The sequence below is a fragment of the Perca flavescens genome, chromosome 4 (assembly GCF_004354835.1).
Source record: "Perca flavescens isolate YP-PL-M2 chromosome 4, PFLA_1.0, whole genome shotgun sequence".
NCBI lineage: Eukaryota > Metazoa > Chordata > Actinopteri > Perciformes > Percidae > Perca > Perca flavescens.
The window spans coordinates 21,249,456-21,269,376 of NC_041334.1; the positions used below are offsets into that span (position 1 = coordinate 21,249,456).

The window sequence follows — 19,921 nt, forward strand, 5'->3', positions numbered from 1 at the left end:
TGAGTACTTGCGGTACTATCAAGATTAATTTTAATTTGTTGATGTTAATCCAATTGTTTTACAAATGTAGCAATTTAGAGTAGCTAAAATAAATCCAGGGCTTTGGAAGGCGAAACATAAAAGCCCACACTGACAGTTATTTTGCTGAACATGCTGTTTCTGAATTTTAATTTCAGTCAAATACAATTACATATTCTGAACAGTGAGAGGAGGAGGAAGGGGGTGGGGGGGAGGGGGTGATAGACTGATGAATGTGAACACCACAGTATATGTGGGAACGTTATATATACTGGGAAGATATACGGAGGTACAACTTGCTGGACTGACCTGTGGGGAGAGTCCGTTGCCGACGGAGTTCATGTGGTTGCTGGATGCTGAAGGGCTCATGAATGTATCGGAGTAGCTGGAGAAGCCGTGGCGATTAGACGAGAGACAATAAGCAGAGCTGCCATCAGCAGTCAGGCCTCCCTGGTGCATGGAGGATGGAGGCAGGGGTTGGGGTCTGTGCAATGTACTGCTGCCCTCTGACACCAAGAACAACATAAACAGGTAAGACAGAATCAAGGTGAAAAATGCACTTAAAATTCTATGCTGGCGCTAAACAACAAACAGCAGCCTCTAAATTTAAGCTCACTAAGTCATACATTAGGTGTCCTTCTTGCAAATTCATAACCATAGAGAAATATCCCCTTTATGCATTTAAAGTGCTGCAATGGACAGATGTGATCTGTACTTGTAATGAACAAGAAAAGAAGGCTTGTTTTTGTTCCACTGTGACAATGATGTGATTGTAAACATAAGTACTTGCAGGGTGGTTCTTATATGCTGCACATGGTTCATATATCATTTATAATGTTGTTCATGTGAACATAAAATATAGATGGCATACAGCAAATGAATCGGACTAATCTAATATTTACCAAAATTAGATTAAACTCAATGCACAGAGCATTCTGTATGTTTTCAGATGGAAATGTTTTGTGCGGGTCTTACCCTGTGATAGTGTGGTGCCGGGGTAGCTGGACTCTGGTAGCTGGTATGTGGGTAAAGTTGGCATCCCTGTGGGTGGAAATCCTCCAGGAAGCAAGTGGTTGAAGGCCGCTAGCTGATTGGCCCCAGCTTGTTTACGCCACCGAGCTCGCCTGTTGCTAAACCACACCTGAGAAGAGGAACACACACACAACTTCAAATCAAAGCACAGTTCAAATTCTTAGTTTTTGTTTTTACTCATTTTCAGCTTTGAATGTTTCAACTCCTGCAGGTTACAAGTTGGGTTTTTTTCTCCATTTACTTTAACTCCATTTATGTTTGCGCTGTGAGCATTTGACTGCAGTAGACTCTCAGTAGAGTGGGCCGGCTCCTGCCACCTGTGATTAATCTGCCAGTGTGAGCGGAGGTGCTGGTGGTAGTAGTTTAGAGAGTCCCTGTGGGAGCTGCCATAGAGTCTCAGTGGTCCGTCCCTGTTGTTCTTAAGTGGCTGAAGCTGTGATCTGTGTAAACAGGCTGCCCTAAACCCCCTTCAGAGGGTCCAAGTCATTTAAAGGTCAGAGGTAGGCCACTAGCCTACACATCACACACTTCAAGTATGTTTGTGAAGCTATTGGATGCCTTGCGAGAGGCCAGTACTTCTCTGTAGACGCAGAAAAACATTAACTGGCATACATGCTGCTGTGTTGTTTTAATGTGGTTGTTTTTAAACCTTTGAAAAGACAGTTAAAATAGAACAACAGTATTTTTTAACTATAGATTCAAGACACAGAGCTGAAAATAGCAAAAATGCTCACAAAATGACCAGGACCAAAGCACAGACACACAATGTCAATTCCCTGAATGAAAGGGAAAAAAATAGGACTCTTTTGAACCGCAAAGATTTACACATTTTAAAAAGGCTTCTGCTTCAACAAAACATGAATATAATCAGGCTCTTTTGAAAAGAGCCAGCAACCTGTTCCATTTAACCAAGACAAGGCCCGGGCTTCACTGTGTGCTAAGGGTTGAAGGACATTGATCTATGCCTCGCACAGGCAATTCATCAGAGTTTAATACACTGTCAGCGCAGTTCATCTACTGTTGTGTTTCAAACGGCCCGGGCTATTGTGAGAGCACATGAAAGAGGGGGACAAAAGCTCCTCCATACGCCACAGAGAACACTGGACACAAAGAGGGGGCGTCCCTTTTAAACAGGTCTTAAAGAGGGACACTTTCAAGGGGACTTAGACAGCGACATACTCACTGCTTTTCGGGGGCTGCCTCTTTTTGTACACACAAACATACATATAAACTCGTATGGGCCTACAAGGGATCTCAGCCCAATGAAGATCTTAATTTGAATGTGGTTCTTTTACCACACAGCCACTACCTCTACAAATACCAGGTGATTTTTTTGTGTGCCTATAGCTTGGTTTAGTCTTGAGCGCACACTAGAGAGAAAATGTAATGCAACAGGCCATGACTGTGTCGGGCAAACACACAACTGGAAAACCAAGAGGAAATCCTTATCTCAAGCCTGGTTGCCTCTAAAGACCTTGTTTGAATCCCTCAATCAGCTATTCCAAAACAAATGTGGTAAGTGGCTCCAGTGAAATTTCTGCTATTGGGATGTAGTGGAGCGTGGTCCAAGGTCTGAACTAAGCTCCTACTGCGCCAGACAAACAGCTGCTTGGCTCAGGGGAGGGGGGCACGAGGGGCACGAGGGGCACACCCATTTCTTCCACACACTCCCCGTCACCCCACCCCACAGTGCCACTTCACCTCCGACCTCATCCACTCACCCCACCCCTCTTTTATGTTCACTTTAACTTCCTTCCCCCGTTGTCATCCAAGCTTATGAAGGAGGTGTTCCATCATGGCAGACACAAAACACTTAAACGTTGAAGTCTGCTTTTTGCTTTTACCACTTTCCCTTTGTCAGTGTCACATTTTCAGTTCTTTCTCCCACTCCTAACTTTACTAATGTTTTCAATGCATATGTATATTTATTTGCAGCCACCACAAAGTTAGACATTTCCTTTGCAAAAATAATTTCTCAAACAAGTAGGTTCCCAGGTTCCTATAATGTAGTTTGAATGTAAATGTATAGATTTATCAGTTTGCTACTAAAATCCATCCTAAATACGGAGCTTTTCTTGTGTTCACACCTTCATGGAATTAAAATTTGTTTTGAAAATGGCTGTCATTATACAGGAATTTGTCACTCATTGGCTGTCATTATGTCAGGGTGTTTCCGTCCTGATCCGACCCTGTCTCCTTGAAAGTACATTTAAATACTGTATAACTAAATTGGTTCAATTTGTTTCTCTACCGCACCAAGATTTGGGTTTTAGTTACATCAAGTTGCTGTTGATTGCCCAAGTGCTGTGAGTGGCTAAACATAACCATAAAAAAGTTGAATCACGCTTTAGTTGCATTATGTTTCTTTAAAAATGTGTATTTGCAAATTAGTAGACTATAAACAGTATATTTCAAGGGGATAGGGTTGTCGCATCACAATCCCTTAAGCTGCCAAAAAAACGCACATAGAGGAACATTAGTAAAGGGTATCCTCATTATTTATTGGAAATTTACAGTATTCTACAGATTTGCTTCAATGTTACAACACACTAAACTTACCCAAGCAGACTGCAGTTCTATTGAGGTATTGTGCATAAAATCTGGGTGCAGTGTGTCCACTTTAACATGCCCCACTGACTGAGTGGACAATTGTCAGGCTCTTAGCACAGACCAGGATAAACATGTACACAAGTGGCGATACACATGCGCACCAGTGCCCATACGCTATCACACGCATGAATACATTACGTACACACATTCGCTCTCACACAAAGTAACACACAGCCTGAAGCTGAGGATTTGAGGCTGCACTCTGGAACCTGATCACAAAGTCACCTTGGACCACAGATTCTCCTCTGCTCTCCCCAATCCGTTTTAATTCTCTGCCATACAGAGAGCTGCCGTGCTCCTCCATGTCTCCCCTATCTACCTACATGTGTGCTGCCGAATTCATGTGGCTCACTTCTGTTTCCTTTTCACGGACTAAAAGGTTTCCCTGCATCCAGTGCACTTGGATACGTCTGCACTGCATCTCTGAATGGTTATAGGGAAAGTTTAGGAAGGCAGCGGAGGATGAAAGAGAAGTAACCCATCTTATTGAAGTCAAGCTTAGCCCTGCTTGTGAAACAAAAGAGGAAGGCTTGGAGGAAGACATAGTTGAAGGAGGGTGAGGGTTGTTGTGGAGCACAACTAGAAGATGGTCTAGTTACAAACCTCAAACCTGCAATGGTATAATAAGAAACCTTCACACCTTATGTCTCCAGCTTGCATGCTTTGCTAATTTGCCTTTAATCTTCCCTCTCAGCCGACACAATCGATTCTGAGCGATCAAGTGGCATTTTGCATTTTCTCATCGCTGATCAGTGATAACACGCACTCACAAACATTGTGACACTGCACTGCAGTAAAAATCTCTCTCTGTTGTTTCTCTTAAATAGGATCACTCATATTCCGAATTCCCCGTTCAGACAATCCTCCATGAATTATTTTGTCAAAGACAAGCGCTGAATGTGTGACGCCTTTCAGGAGCCAATTTGCAACATTCGGTAGATGAATACCAAGAGCCGAGATAATGACAAAACAAAATGTGCTGCTGACTTCATATCCACAAAAACACAGAGGGGTGATGCAACCAGCCTCAACATACAAATCCTCTTCTGTCTCATACCACGCAATACCCCCCTCCTCCTCCTCTCTCCTTCCCCTCTTCTTTCCCCTCTCTCTCTGATTCCCTCCCTGCTTGCCTTCCAGACTGGCACTATGCTAATTAAAGTAGCTAGAAGTGTGAATTTGAGAGGAGAGTGGGATTAGCTTGATAAGTATCAGGAGTACAGAAGCACTGTACCAAAGTCATTTAAATTCTAATAATAAGAAACTGTTAGAACATTCACACTGATGCATTGCAACAATTTCTCCCTTACAATCTACACAAATCCTATTTATTCCTTTATGAAACATAAACCCATACTGGCGGGAATACGTTGCCTGTTGGGTTTGGTTGTCATCACTCAGCTCCATTGTGATTTTCTCTCTTGCCGCTGGTACTCGACTGATATTATAACAACCAGGGAACTGTGTAGTACCTCCTGATACCTCCCTATGGGATTATATTTTTATTAGCTGTGTTGAAAACATGTTTAAAAGTGTCAGCATGAGTTTGAATTTGCCTGTACTGGTCTGTCACATACGCTATGAAAACCAGTACGCAGTCTCCATATTGGTCTTTTCCCTGTGCTCATTCCATTGCACATCAAAAGGCCAGCACAAGCCCCAGATAAATAGTGAAACTTTTTACCAAATTGATTTGCACGCTTTGTAAAAAGCAATGCTTATACCTTATTAGATTCCACTAAGTATAATAGCTACATGCAGAATGTTTATTGGTAATGAAAGAGGATCTATGTGACAGATTCAGTAAAGTGATCTGTAGGCAGTACGCTGGGATGATGAGCCTCAGCCGAGACTTAGGAGTCACTCTCTTTAAAACTTCAGTCTAAATAGAGGAGAATGTAATTTGCTTCATATGTGTGCGCTGATTTACAGCGGCCCGCAGCCTATTGCCTGCTCCCCCTCCCCTCAGTGCTACCCCGACCTGATCCACTCTGCAAAGGGAACAGACTTTAAGAATGCCCTCTTCTCTAATAGCTCATGGAATGGCTCTGCCGCCTGCTCCTGTTAAAACTGAGTGGTTATCAGATGGAAAGTGGCAGCGCACACTGCATCAGCGGAGCACATACTGAAGGTAGACTTGGCAGTATCCCCTCCCACTGAGACAGCCTGGAACTAATTGCTGAGAGATACGAATCATATCCCACAATTTGTCAGTTGGGGTGATAAAACCATTGCAGGGCTCATGGTGGTGAAGAAGCGCTGGTAGCACTGCTGAAAGGGGCAGCGGGCTGTGAAGATGGATGGTTAAAGGGTCTTAAAATGGCAGGCGAGGGCAGACACAAGGGAGTTAGCTCTGTTTATGAGTTTAGGTTGTGAGTCAGCGCTAAGCCAAACACTCATCACTTCCACAAGAATCTACTAATTTTAATTTACAACACAGGCTTCAGGCTGTGGCGGTTAAGTGCCAGTGCAGCCATGTTTGTGCCTCACGATTACAGTTTACCTCTGAATCCAACCTGAACAAACTGCTCCCCACATTATCACCGGGTTTAATGGCTAACTGGTAACGATGAACTATGGCCGCGGACGGACACAAATTCAAGTTAAAATAATATGAGGCTCTGGGAGCACTGACGCCCCTTGCCCATACTTTCTCTTTCAGCCCCAAACACCAATTTGTCTGTGAACGACATCTGGAAGATGCGTCATTGCAGCTGTGCTGAAGAAGCTTTGCTCTCAGGCCAAAGGTTCTCCTCTCTCCTGCCCTGTGATGGGCCTTTTGGGCACCAATGTGAAAGCCCAGGTGGTGGACATTTTCAGAACGCTGAGATGCACCCACGTGCACAAACCTTCAAAAACACATTTAAACAAAATTCTTTCATATTTAGTTTATCTTTGTGATCTATATCTAAAGTGTGTGGTATTTCCAGTAGTCAATGATTGCTTTGAGATGCATTTGGGAAATGATGCGACAAAACAATCAGACCTATGTTACAGTTTTAGAGATCTAACTTCACCAAACTGGAGTGCAACTTTAGACCCTATTTATTTTGGCTACCAGAGCCCATTTCTTCATAACTTCAGAAAATTAGGTTTGAGTTGACCTTTTGAGACTTTCAAAGCCTTTAAGAATTAGATTATGAGGCAAACAGCATTAACAAATTATAGCCATGACTTAAATTCCTCAGGTTTTCACATGACATCATTTAAGTCTATTATCTAACAGCAAACAGCAGTCACTCCGTCTTCTTTCTTTTTCTCACTTTCTTGCTTAGATATTTTTGTCAAGCTCCAGAAATACACAGGTGCTAATACAAGAATAAATGATTGAGAATTTTGTTTTCAAACCTGAGGTGTTACTGTCCTCCATGATGACTTTAAATTGCACGAGATGAATGCATTGGTACATTGATTTTCCTATGTGGTTTGTACAATTAAGTGTCTGTTATAAACGCTATTAAGATTGTTGGAACTCAATCTACAAAATGCAAAATTGAATTGACTTTCTAGATATTAATGATCAAATTTTCAATAAATGTTATTGATGATTTCAGTTCTCTTGTCCCCATTTACCTCTTAAACTAAAACTAATATATTGCCTCATAACACCCATGAGATAAATTTCTCCTCCCTTGAGTGAGGCATTAAACATTCAGACATATAGAACATCCTTGCATGTTGGGGGGTTTCAAGATGGACAAAGACATGTGTGGAATTAGTTACCCCAACTGCATGTTTGTAGCGTGATGAACAGTTAGCATGCGGTGAGGAGTTTGGGGGGTTCAGAGGGAGTATGAATGACTGTGGTAAGAGGAGAGGGGTGCCCCAGTCCTTTTTTTTTTTTTTACTAGCGGCTGATTGATTAATGTTGTTGTCGGGGCATAGGGTCCCTGGAGAGGATGAGGAACCCTTTGTGATATGTGGAGGGTTTTACAAGCAGCGGCGAGCTTGAAAGTGATGGGATGAGATCCTGGCCAAAGGCCGAAATGAGAAATCCATCAGGAATGCATTCCCTTTCTCTCCTCTCCTCTTTTTTTCTCCCTTTCTCAATCTCTGGAATAACAGCTGCTGCTATAACTCTACTGTACATATCTTCCTTAAATCTTACATGCAACTGCAGGGCACCCTGGCTGTCAGACAGACATGCTCCTGGGTCTGAGGTGTGAAGATGGGAAGCATTTCTCTCAAACATCTTGGCTAATGATTTGCAGCGAACTCCCTTACATGCACAGCATGATACGGTAAAAAGAACAACATCCTCCTGACAAATGAGTAAACATTGCTTTGGGTAAAAGAAGGGCAATATTACATTTTCGAGGATCAATCTTGATGCTTTTGCCGTGTGTTTAGGGGAATTATGGTATTTGTTGTTCAGGCAGCACAGATCCCTGCAAGGACTGCACCAGGTGTGCAGCTCTGTTTCTTCATGAGTCTCACCACTGAGCGACTACAGCACATTAGCAGGTGGCATTTTTACAGTTAGCACAGCTTAAGTCCAATTACATGTGTTTACAGTGCTGTATCACCCAAATACGAGAAAAAAAAATAGCTTTGATCGTATTTGTCCAGGTTTTGAGATATCTGTCTCTGAGATGTCTGCCTCCACCCCAACACAATGAAGATGAATCGAATTACATCTCAGGTTAGTCATTAGAAATCTATCCTTCCAGACACAACATCTTTGTTATTTAGGATGACCAACACATGACGTTTTCACTGGAACTTTCTACCAAAGAAATAGTCCCAAAAAGTCCATAAAAATAGTTTACAGTGTGTTCTTTTGGTTATCCAGAGATGATGTCAATTCTTTTACATGCTAATTTCTCCATTTGTATTGGGGTGGAAGCAGAAATCTCAGAGACCAATGTTTCAAAAATGTTTCATAGCTAGATACCTGACATACTACAACACAATGCCTGGTCTCACTGGTAATGTCACTGGTATGTCTAACCTGCACTCTGGCCTCTGTGAGTTTTGTCCTCTGAGCCAGCTCCTCTCTGGTGTAGATGTCTGGGTAATGTGTCCTTTCAAAAGCCTTCTCCAGCTCCTCCAGCTGCTCAGCGGTGAAGGTGGTGCGACTGCGTCTCTGCTTCCTCTTCAGGGGCAAGTCAGGCTCCGAATCTACATCTGAACCTTCGTCTGTGCGGTTACCTGAGGTGAAAAAGAAAAAGACAGAGGGCCATCTGTGTGATCATGGAATAAAATCAATTTAAGGAGTGTTTTGTGTGAATTAACTGAGGGGTGTTTGTAGAAAACAGCGTCAAATTTGAGCTGCAACTGATCAAGTAGGAGCTCTAACAGATTTATCTGCATTTTGGAGCCTCGTTTGTTGCTCCAGAAAGCGGGACTAGCAACACAGAGGATTCAAATGACAGCTACTCCTCTCTGAACTGAACTGGGAGAATATTATCTTAATCTGTGGATATTTATTTAATATAAAAGAGGCCCTGATACACAATCCTGCTTCTGTGAGAGGCCCCAGAGGCTGTGAAGGCAGAGGGCTGAGGGGGAGCGGGGGTGTCGATGGGTATAGGGGTTAATCTGCACAGGCCACCTTGCTGCTCCTCACCCTGCTTTTCTCTCTCATTGGCCCAGGGCACACTGCTCATACACAGCTCAGCCAAAGTGTATAAAATAGAACACAATATCACACCAAAACCATTCAGTCCCATGTGTTTCCATCTGCTGTTATTAAATGAATTAGAACATATTTTACATTACTTTTTAGGCATTCAACTAAGCTGAATTTTTGCTCGAGGAATATAGATACAGCACAAAGCTGTACAATCCGGGCCGACAGGGAAATTTTTGACAGCAAAAACGCATTACCATTGCACATTACCATTATAACTGAATTTAGAAAATTGCATCATTTTCACCTCCTCTGCATGTCTATTCAAACTACATGGCCCTTTTCATTTCATGTCATAAAATTCATATTTTCATAATTTCCTCATTGAGACATTGACAAGGCGGCGTGATGTGCCAGTGTTGCTCCAGGCCTAGTTGGATTGCATCATGCACAGTCCAGAAAGTGTGGGAGAGGGACAATAAAGGGAGATATTGAAGGAGAGGGTGTATGAAGAGATTTCTGCTGCTGACAGAGGCCCTTTGCTATTCAGCTCACATGAAAACTATAATGCTCACCTTAATGTCTCGCCAGAGTGAGTTCCTACCGTCTAATTCATTGTTTTACAGCTCTGATCTCTGTTTATTGCTCACTCCAGTCAAATCCTTCAACATGAGTGGACAAAAGAATACTCAAACCTAGCCTCCAAATAACAACTGTGAGAACAAAAGAGCAATAGAGCTGGCGGAGTCTCAAGGCCAGCTCCCGAGTTTAATTAAACAAGGAATTATGGGATTATATGGAGACTATCATTACAGGCCACTCTATGAGTCTTCTACGAACATTTCTGTCCCCCTGAGCTCATGCTCAATGATTCTCTGCGGATTACATGTGGCCGCAGGACATGAGGCCGCATTCATTAAATCAATTCTTCAGTCTTATCCTTTTTAATAAAGATTGATTCTTGAAGCACAGGCTCACTCCGCGGCAGAACACCCTTGAACATACAAAGTTGAATATGTACATACACCACATATCCCTTTGTTGGTTTTCATGAGGATGCGTATATCCATTTGCCCGGTAACTTGCCATGACGACACTTGAGACCAGCCCAGCAGTCTGCAGATCACTTTCCAAAGTCACCTCTGTGTCCTATAGGGAGACGTGGGGGCCAGAGTAGACACATACTCAAGGGGCTCTGAGAAAGACACTAAAGTCCTCTTCTCCTCAAATTATTTTATTTTCCTCCCCTTTGTCTGAGGCGCTTTCACAGACTTTATTTCACAAGTAAACCGCTGTGGCAATCTGTGTCCCATTTAGCATGCTATCAGGCTAATGACTGATAAACCTCAACAGACAATAGCTTGTACTGCTGCTCTCCGTTAAGCTGTACAGAACCAACACATCTGCTCTTGTACATGAACCAGAAGCACAAGGTCAACAGCCCGGCCTGTAATGAGCAAGGGAAAATAGAAAATGGCACACGCTGCATGGGGCCAACTGGGACTGGGGTTGGACGTAAAACTCATCTATATGCCGACTACACTTGGCCAATAGAAGCCTGACACTGATTTTTGGTTAACATACAGCCCTGAATACAGTGGTGTTACAATAGTCCGTACAAAGAGAAGATGACTAACAAACTGGTCTGAATACATGTTAGGCACAAGCAGTTATTGTTTTCCTGACAAAATCTCTTTAAAATCTTAATTTCATGTCTCTTTTTCCCCCTCACACCAATGCCAATGTTAACAATCAAAGACAAAATAAGACTCAGCAAACAAAATCCCTGCAGGGCTGTCTAGGTCAATTCCTTAATGGTCCGCTCGGCACAAAAAGGTACATTCTAATTAGACGTTCCTATAATACGACTGCGGTAATTCCATTCACAGGTTCATGGAATATTGATAAACCACTCATGCCATGTCTCATTGCTTATCGTCCAATTAGAATCTAATTATTTGCCATCCAGTGGGCATAATTACCACTGTGTACTCTCCTCCAGGGGCCCTCTGAGGTTTTTTCCCAATATTGATTTAAAATTGCGCCCATTATGAGTAGGAATTAATCAGGTTTACACATTGCTTTGTCTAGGTAAGTGCTTGATTAAGATTAGAAATAACACTGGTTTGAGTAAAAGCTACCTTGACCTAAATTGTAATGAATGTCATGACTTAAGAAAGAGATGTTTTAAATACATGGAATAGTTTAAAGGTTTAATTGAAGCGGATCAATCACTGACCTTTATTAAGACTGTTATATATAATTGATAAAACATTAAAAAGGTGTTGTTAATGACTTGCGACCATTAAAGTCATTCTTTGATTGGGGCACTATTGTAAACAAACTATGATTGCAAAGTGGATGAACACTAACAATGAATATGTTGATGAACACATTATTATCCCTATTTTTATTTATGTGGTTGATAACATACTAACAGTCATCTCCAAAGACATGGAGAACCACTAAATTCTTTCACACTGGTGTAACTTTGCTTTAATGAAGATTTAATTCTCACCATACCTTTTAGATAAAAAAAGAGTTCTTACTCTTGAAGGACTTGTGCTGCTAGTTAATAGTTTTAAGGTTACGATGAGGTTTAAAGCCTGCCCCCTCCCCTGATGCTCCTCTGCTGACCCCGCAGACAGACTCCTCAGACTACAGGCAGATGGGATCCTCATCATCACCCTGTTTCCTCAAAACCCCTCCCCTCCTCTTATCAACCCCCTCCCCAACTCCTTGTCTTCCTCTACCTCCAATCCCTCGCACTCCTCCACCTTTACCCCCGAGACGCTGAGGTAATGCTGATTAAACAGACAGCTGTCCACTCAATACCGGCAATTAGCCATGTGATCCATAAGGTTACATATTTATGATACATAACAAGAGCAATAAACTTCATGTTGTTGACAGATGTTAGCTAAATATGTGCTGATTCTTTGAGGGGGTTCCAAGTGAAAAAACAACTCATGGCCTTGAGTAAATGTTCATCATGAAGCATTACAATCAATTGTAGGAGCAAAAATCTATGAAATTATCAAAGTTAAAAAGGGTGAAAAAGCTTTATTTTGAAAATGGGTAAACTAAAAAAAACTAAAAATATCTACTTCAACCCAGGGGTGTTTTACTAATGGGGAAAAACAGCAAAATCCATAAAAACAAACAAAATAACAAAAATTAAACACAGCTACAACGCATGTAAACGATGAAATAAAAAAAGAAATGACTCACTCTTTGTGCAAATAAAAATGTAATAATAACCAGAAATCGTAGGTGTCTCTATTGGAATCATTTTTAAAGAACATCCCTTTGCAGTGGTGCAGGTTTCAGGTGTTTTATCCCTCATCTCTGACTCACCTGTGAGCAGTATTAGCCTAAAGTTAAGTAGCGCTCATCCTAGTCAGACTGCCTCTGATATCATAACCCATGGCCTCAATATCAGCCATACCTTTGCAAACTATCCAAGACAGAGGGACAAAAACAGACAGGGCTTTGGCAGTGCAGCATTAGCTCATAATGGCTCATTTTGAAAAGCATATTAGTTCCAGCATAATTACAATCAGGCCTCACGCTCTGTGTTTTGCAGGCATTCACAGGACCAGCCTCTGAGCACCGAGTCACACCAGTTGACTGTGACTGACAGCAGATTTAGTTTAAAATGGTGTTTTTTCCTCCCTCTTTTTTTCCCATAGGACAAAAATAACACCGCGTCTTTTCTCCCTATTTATGTTGACTTGTTTATTTTGTGCCTACCTTTTGTCGTAGTTGATACTGCAATTATACTTTTTGTCAGTCAGAGGGGGTGAATATCAAAAGGCCTAATTATGCAAACAGGCCTGTGATAAGAGGCATCTGCCTGAGATGGGATCTGCTATCTCTGACATGCATCTGTCTCTGTGCTGTCTTTGCTGCTCCAGGGCTGCATATAAACAGCCCTGCCTGTCCCCAGGACTGCATGCGATTCAACCACCGACACTGGAGTGGAGGGATGTTTCGGGGGCGGGGGGGATCGTGCAGCAACATCAAATAACTAACAACTTCCCAATTTGCATTTTTCTGAGAATGGTGCGGAATCTCTGCTTAATGCACATGCCTGTTCATCCCAAAGGGGTTGCCAAGTTAAAGGAGGCATGTGATTCAAGGCATTTACCGAAGGATGTATCTGAGATAGGAACCTTATGTGAATACAAGATAGACGACAGCGATAACCAGAATGGTTTAAAGACAAATTCTCTATGAATAATCTTCTCCTGTAGTTATCTCCCTGCAAGTGAAAAACAAAAACAAAACTCCAAAAGTGAGCGTGTAGCCTCAGCATAATCGGAACTTATTCATATATATTAGATTAAAATATTTTGATTAACATACCAAACTATTTGTAAAAAGACTGCATACAGTATGTGGCAAAATCAAGTTAACTGTTTACTTGGTTTGGTAACATGCCAAAATGCATCATCAATTTCCTCTGGTTGTCAGTGACCTTCTCTGGGCCGTAATTTGACATTTAGCTGAAATTGAATCTGGATGAGATGTGTAACTTTACATAAGGATATTAAAAATCCACTGTCAATCGAAAATAAGATCATTCTCAGCTCACCTTTATGGAAAGATGTCATTGGATTCAGCTTTGTCTCATGGCTATTATGTAAATTACCAGTTTATGGCAGGGCACTTGTCCCAAAATCTATTTCAAGTGGTAAGATGGACATCGGAGAAAGGAAAGCAGAAGTGAACAAGAGCTCTAAAATGTGTGTAGCTTTTAATTTACTTTTTAACATAAGAAGTAGCTGTTAAAACTGTTCAAACAGACTACCTGATAAAAATAGAAAAGGCCGCCTTGCTTTTGCTACCAAACTCACAACCTCTCACCACTGCCAGTGTCAGAGTTTTAGGCTCTTTTACATCGACATTCCTCAGGAAAATTCCAATACTTTTCTTCCCTTGTCTATTGGACAGAATCACATTATTTAGAAAGGGAGTAGGGGGGTTAAAAAAGAGGAGAAAAATGCAAGGGAGGAAGAAAGATGGGAGGCTCTATAATCTTTGGCTCTCACAACAAACAATTAGCCCCCTTTTCTCTGTTTGAGGTGGGAGAAAGTGGGAGAGAGGAGGGAGGGTAGGGGACGCAAGAGAAAGCAGAGGAGACAGAGAGGGAGAAGCCGCGAAAGCGATGCTCTTTTATTGCTCTTGTCATATGGATGAAGGCGCAGTGCGTCCATGAGAGCGCACGCTCACCTTCAACAACAGGGCGTCCACTGGGCCTCCCGGCCTTTTCAGCCCAGAGAGACGGGCTCCTCGGGGGGCCATTAGAGCATGAATAGGGGCCTGACAGCCCTGTGCAGCTCCGCAGGGCATCCATAAACGCTGACATATTGACTCCCCATGCCTCTGCGCTGCCTGAGTGTGAAAGCGTGAAGGGCTCGAAGGTTGGGATTTTTTTCCTTTAATATACTACTGACTAAAACTAGGATTTTAAACAATATGTTTGTTTTTAACTCCAAGATATACTTTGAGGCAATTACAGTACTGTTGCTCTCCAGAGTACTGTTTAGTTTTTTTTTTTTTTTTATACATAAATTGGTTTGAAAGACTTCTCTTGATGTAGATATTAAGGAAAATGCACTTCTAACATTGCAAAAATGTTAGTTTTAATAATTTACACAATTCAAAATCTCACATTTTATGAGCATATATGAAGTTACTTGCTAAATGATCATATAATGTCCTACTGTGGCCGAACAAAGCTAGATTATAAAGGATCTAAGAGAGCCACATGGACCCATAAAGACTTCAGAGGATACCAAATTTGAACCTTGTTAGGAAGACTGTGGCCACCTCTCACTTCTCCCCTCACTAAGACTGAATTTCCTCTTCTGTCGAGTAGAATGTCACCGCCTGAGCTCAAGTCTTTGCTAATTGAGGTCACAGCGAAAGTAATGAAATTAACAGAGAGCACAAGAAAGTAAAAAGGAGCCCATGGGGGTCTCTGCCAAATGGCACTGGAGCCAGAGCCTCGGTCCCCCAGCAAAAAACTCTAAAAACCTAAGCAGGAAATCAAACAGTAACGTCTCAGGGCTATGAGCCGAGGTCTCCTGGAGGAACAAATCATTTTCTCAACAAAGCCAAAGAGAGATTACTGGGCACAGTATAGGAATGCACAGCGGACATTTTTATGTGCCCAAAGGGAAGTTTCCTAATTTTCTGGACAAGGCTGGGCAGCAAATATTGCGAAAAAAGTTTGTGCGATATAGAGGACACAAGGAAGGAAAGAAGAGTTATGAAGAATGATGGAAACTTTAATAGAAACCTTAGGATTGATGTGAATAAAGCTACAAAAACTATATATATATATATATATATATATATACCCTTTTGGCTACTGATTTATATGTCTGAATATTACTTTATGCTTATGCATCCTGACATTGAGTCCTCCCTGTAATTGGATAATAATAAAAATAGTATAGTGTGTTTTGAAACCTCAGATAAATGGCATATGCAATATGAAATCATTACACATATTTTCAAAAATATTATTATACTCCACTGTGTTATAGTAAATGGACATTTAGTGGCTTGCAACTTAACAAAAAGAGTTTCCTTTATATTCAACAATTTAATGAATATTTCAAATAAAGAGATTTTTTTCTGGGCACAGTGAAGCATTACAGTGCTTGGCATTAATTTCTAAGATCCCTCCATATTGAGGGGTTGTAATGGGGCACAGTAGCAAAGCTTTTTATACAGAGACTACACGTTCCCCAAGGAGAGAATGACTGACGATGCAGAAATAAGCCCATTAGTTGAAAATAGCGGACAACATTTGAAGTTGTTATTTTGTCGGCAAAGACAGGAGCTCCACCCCACTGTTTGGACAACCGCTTACACATTTTAACTTGGTGGGAAAAAACACATTTCTGATTTGCAACACTCAGGGAACATGTTTATTGTCTTTCTGGTTATGAAAAAAACATGTACAATTAAAATAAATGAATATTTCAGTGTTGAAGCAGATCAAGAGCATAAAATGTGAAATGTTCTGGCCCTAAGTAGCATAGGCTAATGGCGATTTTTAAACTAGCAGACCATGGTCAATGTTTCTCATTCATCACTGAGGGAGAGCAGGGGCGCACTGTGCTAAACGTAATTACTGTTGCACATTATGTGGGCTATTCCTGTATTGTAATAAAATTAGCCAGAAATGCCTTTTGTCTTTTGTAATGCAGCTCCATGGTAACCAGTGGATGGTCATAATACAACACACTGTCCCCGATCTGTGCCAGCTGTCAGAGCTTGACAACCTTAGGTGGCAAGGCGAATTGGAGGAAACTACATTTCTTTCAATAAATTATGTGGCTCTGACCTCCTTATTCATTGCACAATTTAACATCTAAATAATAAAGCTTGAGATGTCCTGATGTACTGTATACTTATTAGTGTGATCCTTGTGTTTGGCAGAATAACAATGGTTTAATCACTAAGACAAAGATGTATTCCTGCCAAAGGTCCCACCTATTATTATTATTATTATTATTACACTGTTCATCTTAAAATCTTAAGAGTGTAATTAACATAAAATTGACATGCTACATTTAACCAAAACAGATCTCAATAATAATAATAATAATAATAATAACGAGAGGACTCCAAGACTAAATTCAACTATTTGGTACTGATTCAATGATAATCAATCATTATAATTAATATTTCTAAACTACAGAAGGGAAACAAATGTAAAAATATGTTAAATGTGAGTCTATATACTGGAGGATATTTGTGAAATACCTCCTGAACCAGTTAGTAAAATCTAGCTTTCACAGGGTTCAAAAAACATACTTTCAAATTTATTGCAGAAGAAAAGACCAACTGAGCCATAAATACAAGATGGTACTAATTTATCAACTGGAAGATTATATTTGGATGAAATCAAAGAGACAACTGCACACCAATACTTGTCTCCTGACCGATATGGCCTACATAAATATACTGAAAAATGACTGGTGGATCTTTCACAATTTAACCGGTCTTTGTCATTGTTTGACATTATCTGACAGCCGGCAACAACATTTATGTTATTTGGTAGATAACTTATTAGGCTAAATGACAATGATTCATGAAATTACATGGTTAATTAAATACTGCTTAAAGCTGAAATAACTCTGTAAACTGTCTGTCCCCTTTGGCAATTCACCTAGTCGAGACAAAAACAAAAATACTGAACATTTTACCTTCAGTCTGATCAGTCTATGTTTGGGGCTTCTTATCTGTGTTGTGCCATGAATGCTCAGAATCACTTTATTGCTCGTTGACAATGCTATTGGTGCTTTCTGACAACAGGCACCATTGTCTGTAGAGGTCCTGAGGTCAGTTAATTACACTTGTTTATTGCAGCAAAATGATGGCAGCTTCTCTAGTGATGTGTGCAGAACATCTGCACCAGGTTTGTTTTACAGATGTTCCCTTTATTGAACTGGGGTTTTTCTTCTTTTTCTGGAAGACAAGAGGACTGTCTGATAACTATAGGTTTTTCCATTAAAACCTTTGAAACTAATCTCCCCTGCTGAGAACACTTGTCTCTCCTCGTGGCATGGCTGGGATTCAGCACTGAGAGATAAATAAATGGCTTTTAAAAAAACATTGGCCCTCTTGTCAAGACACATATCCACTCGAGAGCAGCAACAGTCCACATGTCAACTCATTCTCTTCCCATTTCCTCCGCTCTCTTCGCTAAGACACTCCTGTCTAATGAGGTAGAGGGGCTGCAATCCCACAGGGCTAAGCAGAGCTCTGTCATCCCTGAGTGTTGTTTTCCCTCCGGACAGCCCAGTCATCGTCCACTATCGAAGGTATTACTCACCAATCAGGATTCATTACAACACTAAATCTATCAATGGACTGCCCACTCCCAAACAAAATCCACAACTAACACAACTGCCCGGGAGAAGAAATAGGCCTCCCAGGGAACCCCCTCCAAACTAAATTGGATTGCCAATACGGCCCACAGACGTTTGAGAAGTCGAGAAAAACAATGGAGCAGAAAATAAATACTCCAAAGCCACAATGATGACTCCACTTGGTAAACTAACACAGTATTGATCGTCTTCTTTTTTTTTTTTTTTGTTTAGAAAAGCCTCATCCCTGCTAATAGCTGTCTGAGATTGTAATCTCTCCCTTGTCCTCCCCCTCCTCTCCTCCCCCTCCACATTCCCTATTATGTGGCTCCTTTCAGTGCGCCTCAAATAGTTTAGGTTCAGTTTCGCACTGGGGTACGGGGCATGGGACTGGGGACCAATTGTTTGCTAATGTTGACACCTGCCAGAGCAGGCTTGGTCTATTTAGGGCCCGCAAAGCTGCAAACTGGATGCTCCCCCTCTTTAGCGAGATTAAGTGTGGGTTGCTGGGGTCACAAATCACTGGACTCCCTCTGATGTTGTGAGGCACAGAGCCAGAGACTGAGAAGACTAAAAGAGAAAGCTGGAGAGGGAGGGACAGAGGAGGGAAGAGGGATAAAGAGTGACAGTCTATTGTTTACTGAAAAGGAGGGGAATAATGTATCTTCTTGAGTGCGCGTAACCAGTGCGCCCCATTAAAAAAAAAAAACATATCAACAGTGAATCCACGTCGCCAAAGCGTACAACAGTTTTCTGCCTTGTTTTCTATCTCCTTTGGGGTGCATACATGGTCAGTACTATTTGAAAGCTTTTTGTTTGAAATTCAGCACAGGACAGAACAGGAAAGACCAATTGTCACACTCTGCTCTTGGTCTCCATAACAGCTTGTGCAATTTCCACACCCAAAATATAACATTAGCAGAAGAAGAAAATAGGATGCATCTGCTTTTATGATGATTCAGAGGACAAACTAATATTTACGCTGATAAAAACAACCTCTGTTCTTCGATAATAAATAAACATGAAGCCATACTCCATGAAATTTCCTCAGAGAAAAGTCTAAGAAAGTGCTCGTTTACTCAAACGTATATATCTTCTTTTAAGTGTATTTAAGCATGACAGACAGTGCCGACCCCCCTTTCCTTTGCAGATGTACATTAATGCAAAAAAAAGAGCTCTGAGCTGCAGCAGAAGCACTCTCTCTCCCTTTAAAACTTCTGCTGTCCAGCCTGATCGTGTCAGTTTGAAGGCCCCTATTCAAAAGTATTCATGCATCTGCCTTTGAGGCACAATAGCAGCTAGTTTATAAACTGTCTGCCCAGGCATCCAAAGGCTTTAGTTTGTATTGTTTTCAGCCCCTTAATAAACTTTTGGAGGAGTTCATCAACTTGCCTGAATAGCCTATGCAGCAAGTCTCAAGACAGAAAATAACAGAAGGGCCTTTTCTCCTCCCTCTTCTTTCTCTCGTCCTTTTCTAGTGGCTGTTCATTTAACAATGGTGAGAGTAGGCTGTCAGACATCACAGGGCTTTTTTGTACCAATACAAGAAAAAAAAAAGTATTCAATAAAAAAAGAATGCGGCCTCTTAATAAAAAGGGATTCAAGACAATTGTATTTTCACATGTGCACAAGAGGTGCTAACTCAAGCAGCACAATAAGTTAGAAAGTTGTTTACAAAATTAAAATGTGTATCCAGTCATTGATATACAACATTAAGTTTGCAGAAATTGGGTAGATAGAAATATTAAGATTTAAATTTCAAATGCCCATGTTTTAATTTCTTTACCAAAATACAGTT

At 41.2% G+C, this 19,921-nt stretch overlaps 1 protein-coding gene across 3 annotated transcripts in view; it reads right to left on the bottom strand.

The window, feature by feature from the left end:
• Positions 1 to 19,921, bottom strand: part of pax7a (paired box 7a) — a 43,164-nt gene that overhangs the window by 13,065 nt on the left and 10,178 nt on the right. For all 3 annotated transcript variants that reach the window (XM_028574886.1, XM_028574885.1, XM_028574884.1), the window contains exons 5-7: positions 8,612 to 8,811; positions 994 to 1,159; positions 328 to 524 (exon numbers count right to left, since the gene is read on the bottom strand). In XM_028574886.1, the coding sequence (XP_028430687.1) occupies positions 328 to 524; positions 994 to 1,159; positions 8,612 to 8,811 (563 nt within the window). The remainder of the gene's footprint in view (positions 1 to 327; positions 525 to 993; positions 1,160 to 8,611; positions 8,812 to 19,921) is intronic.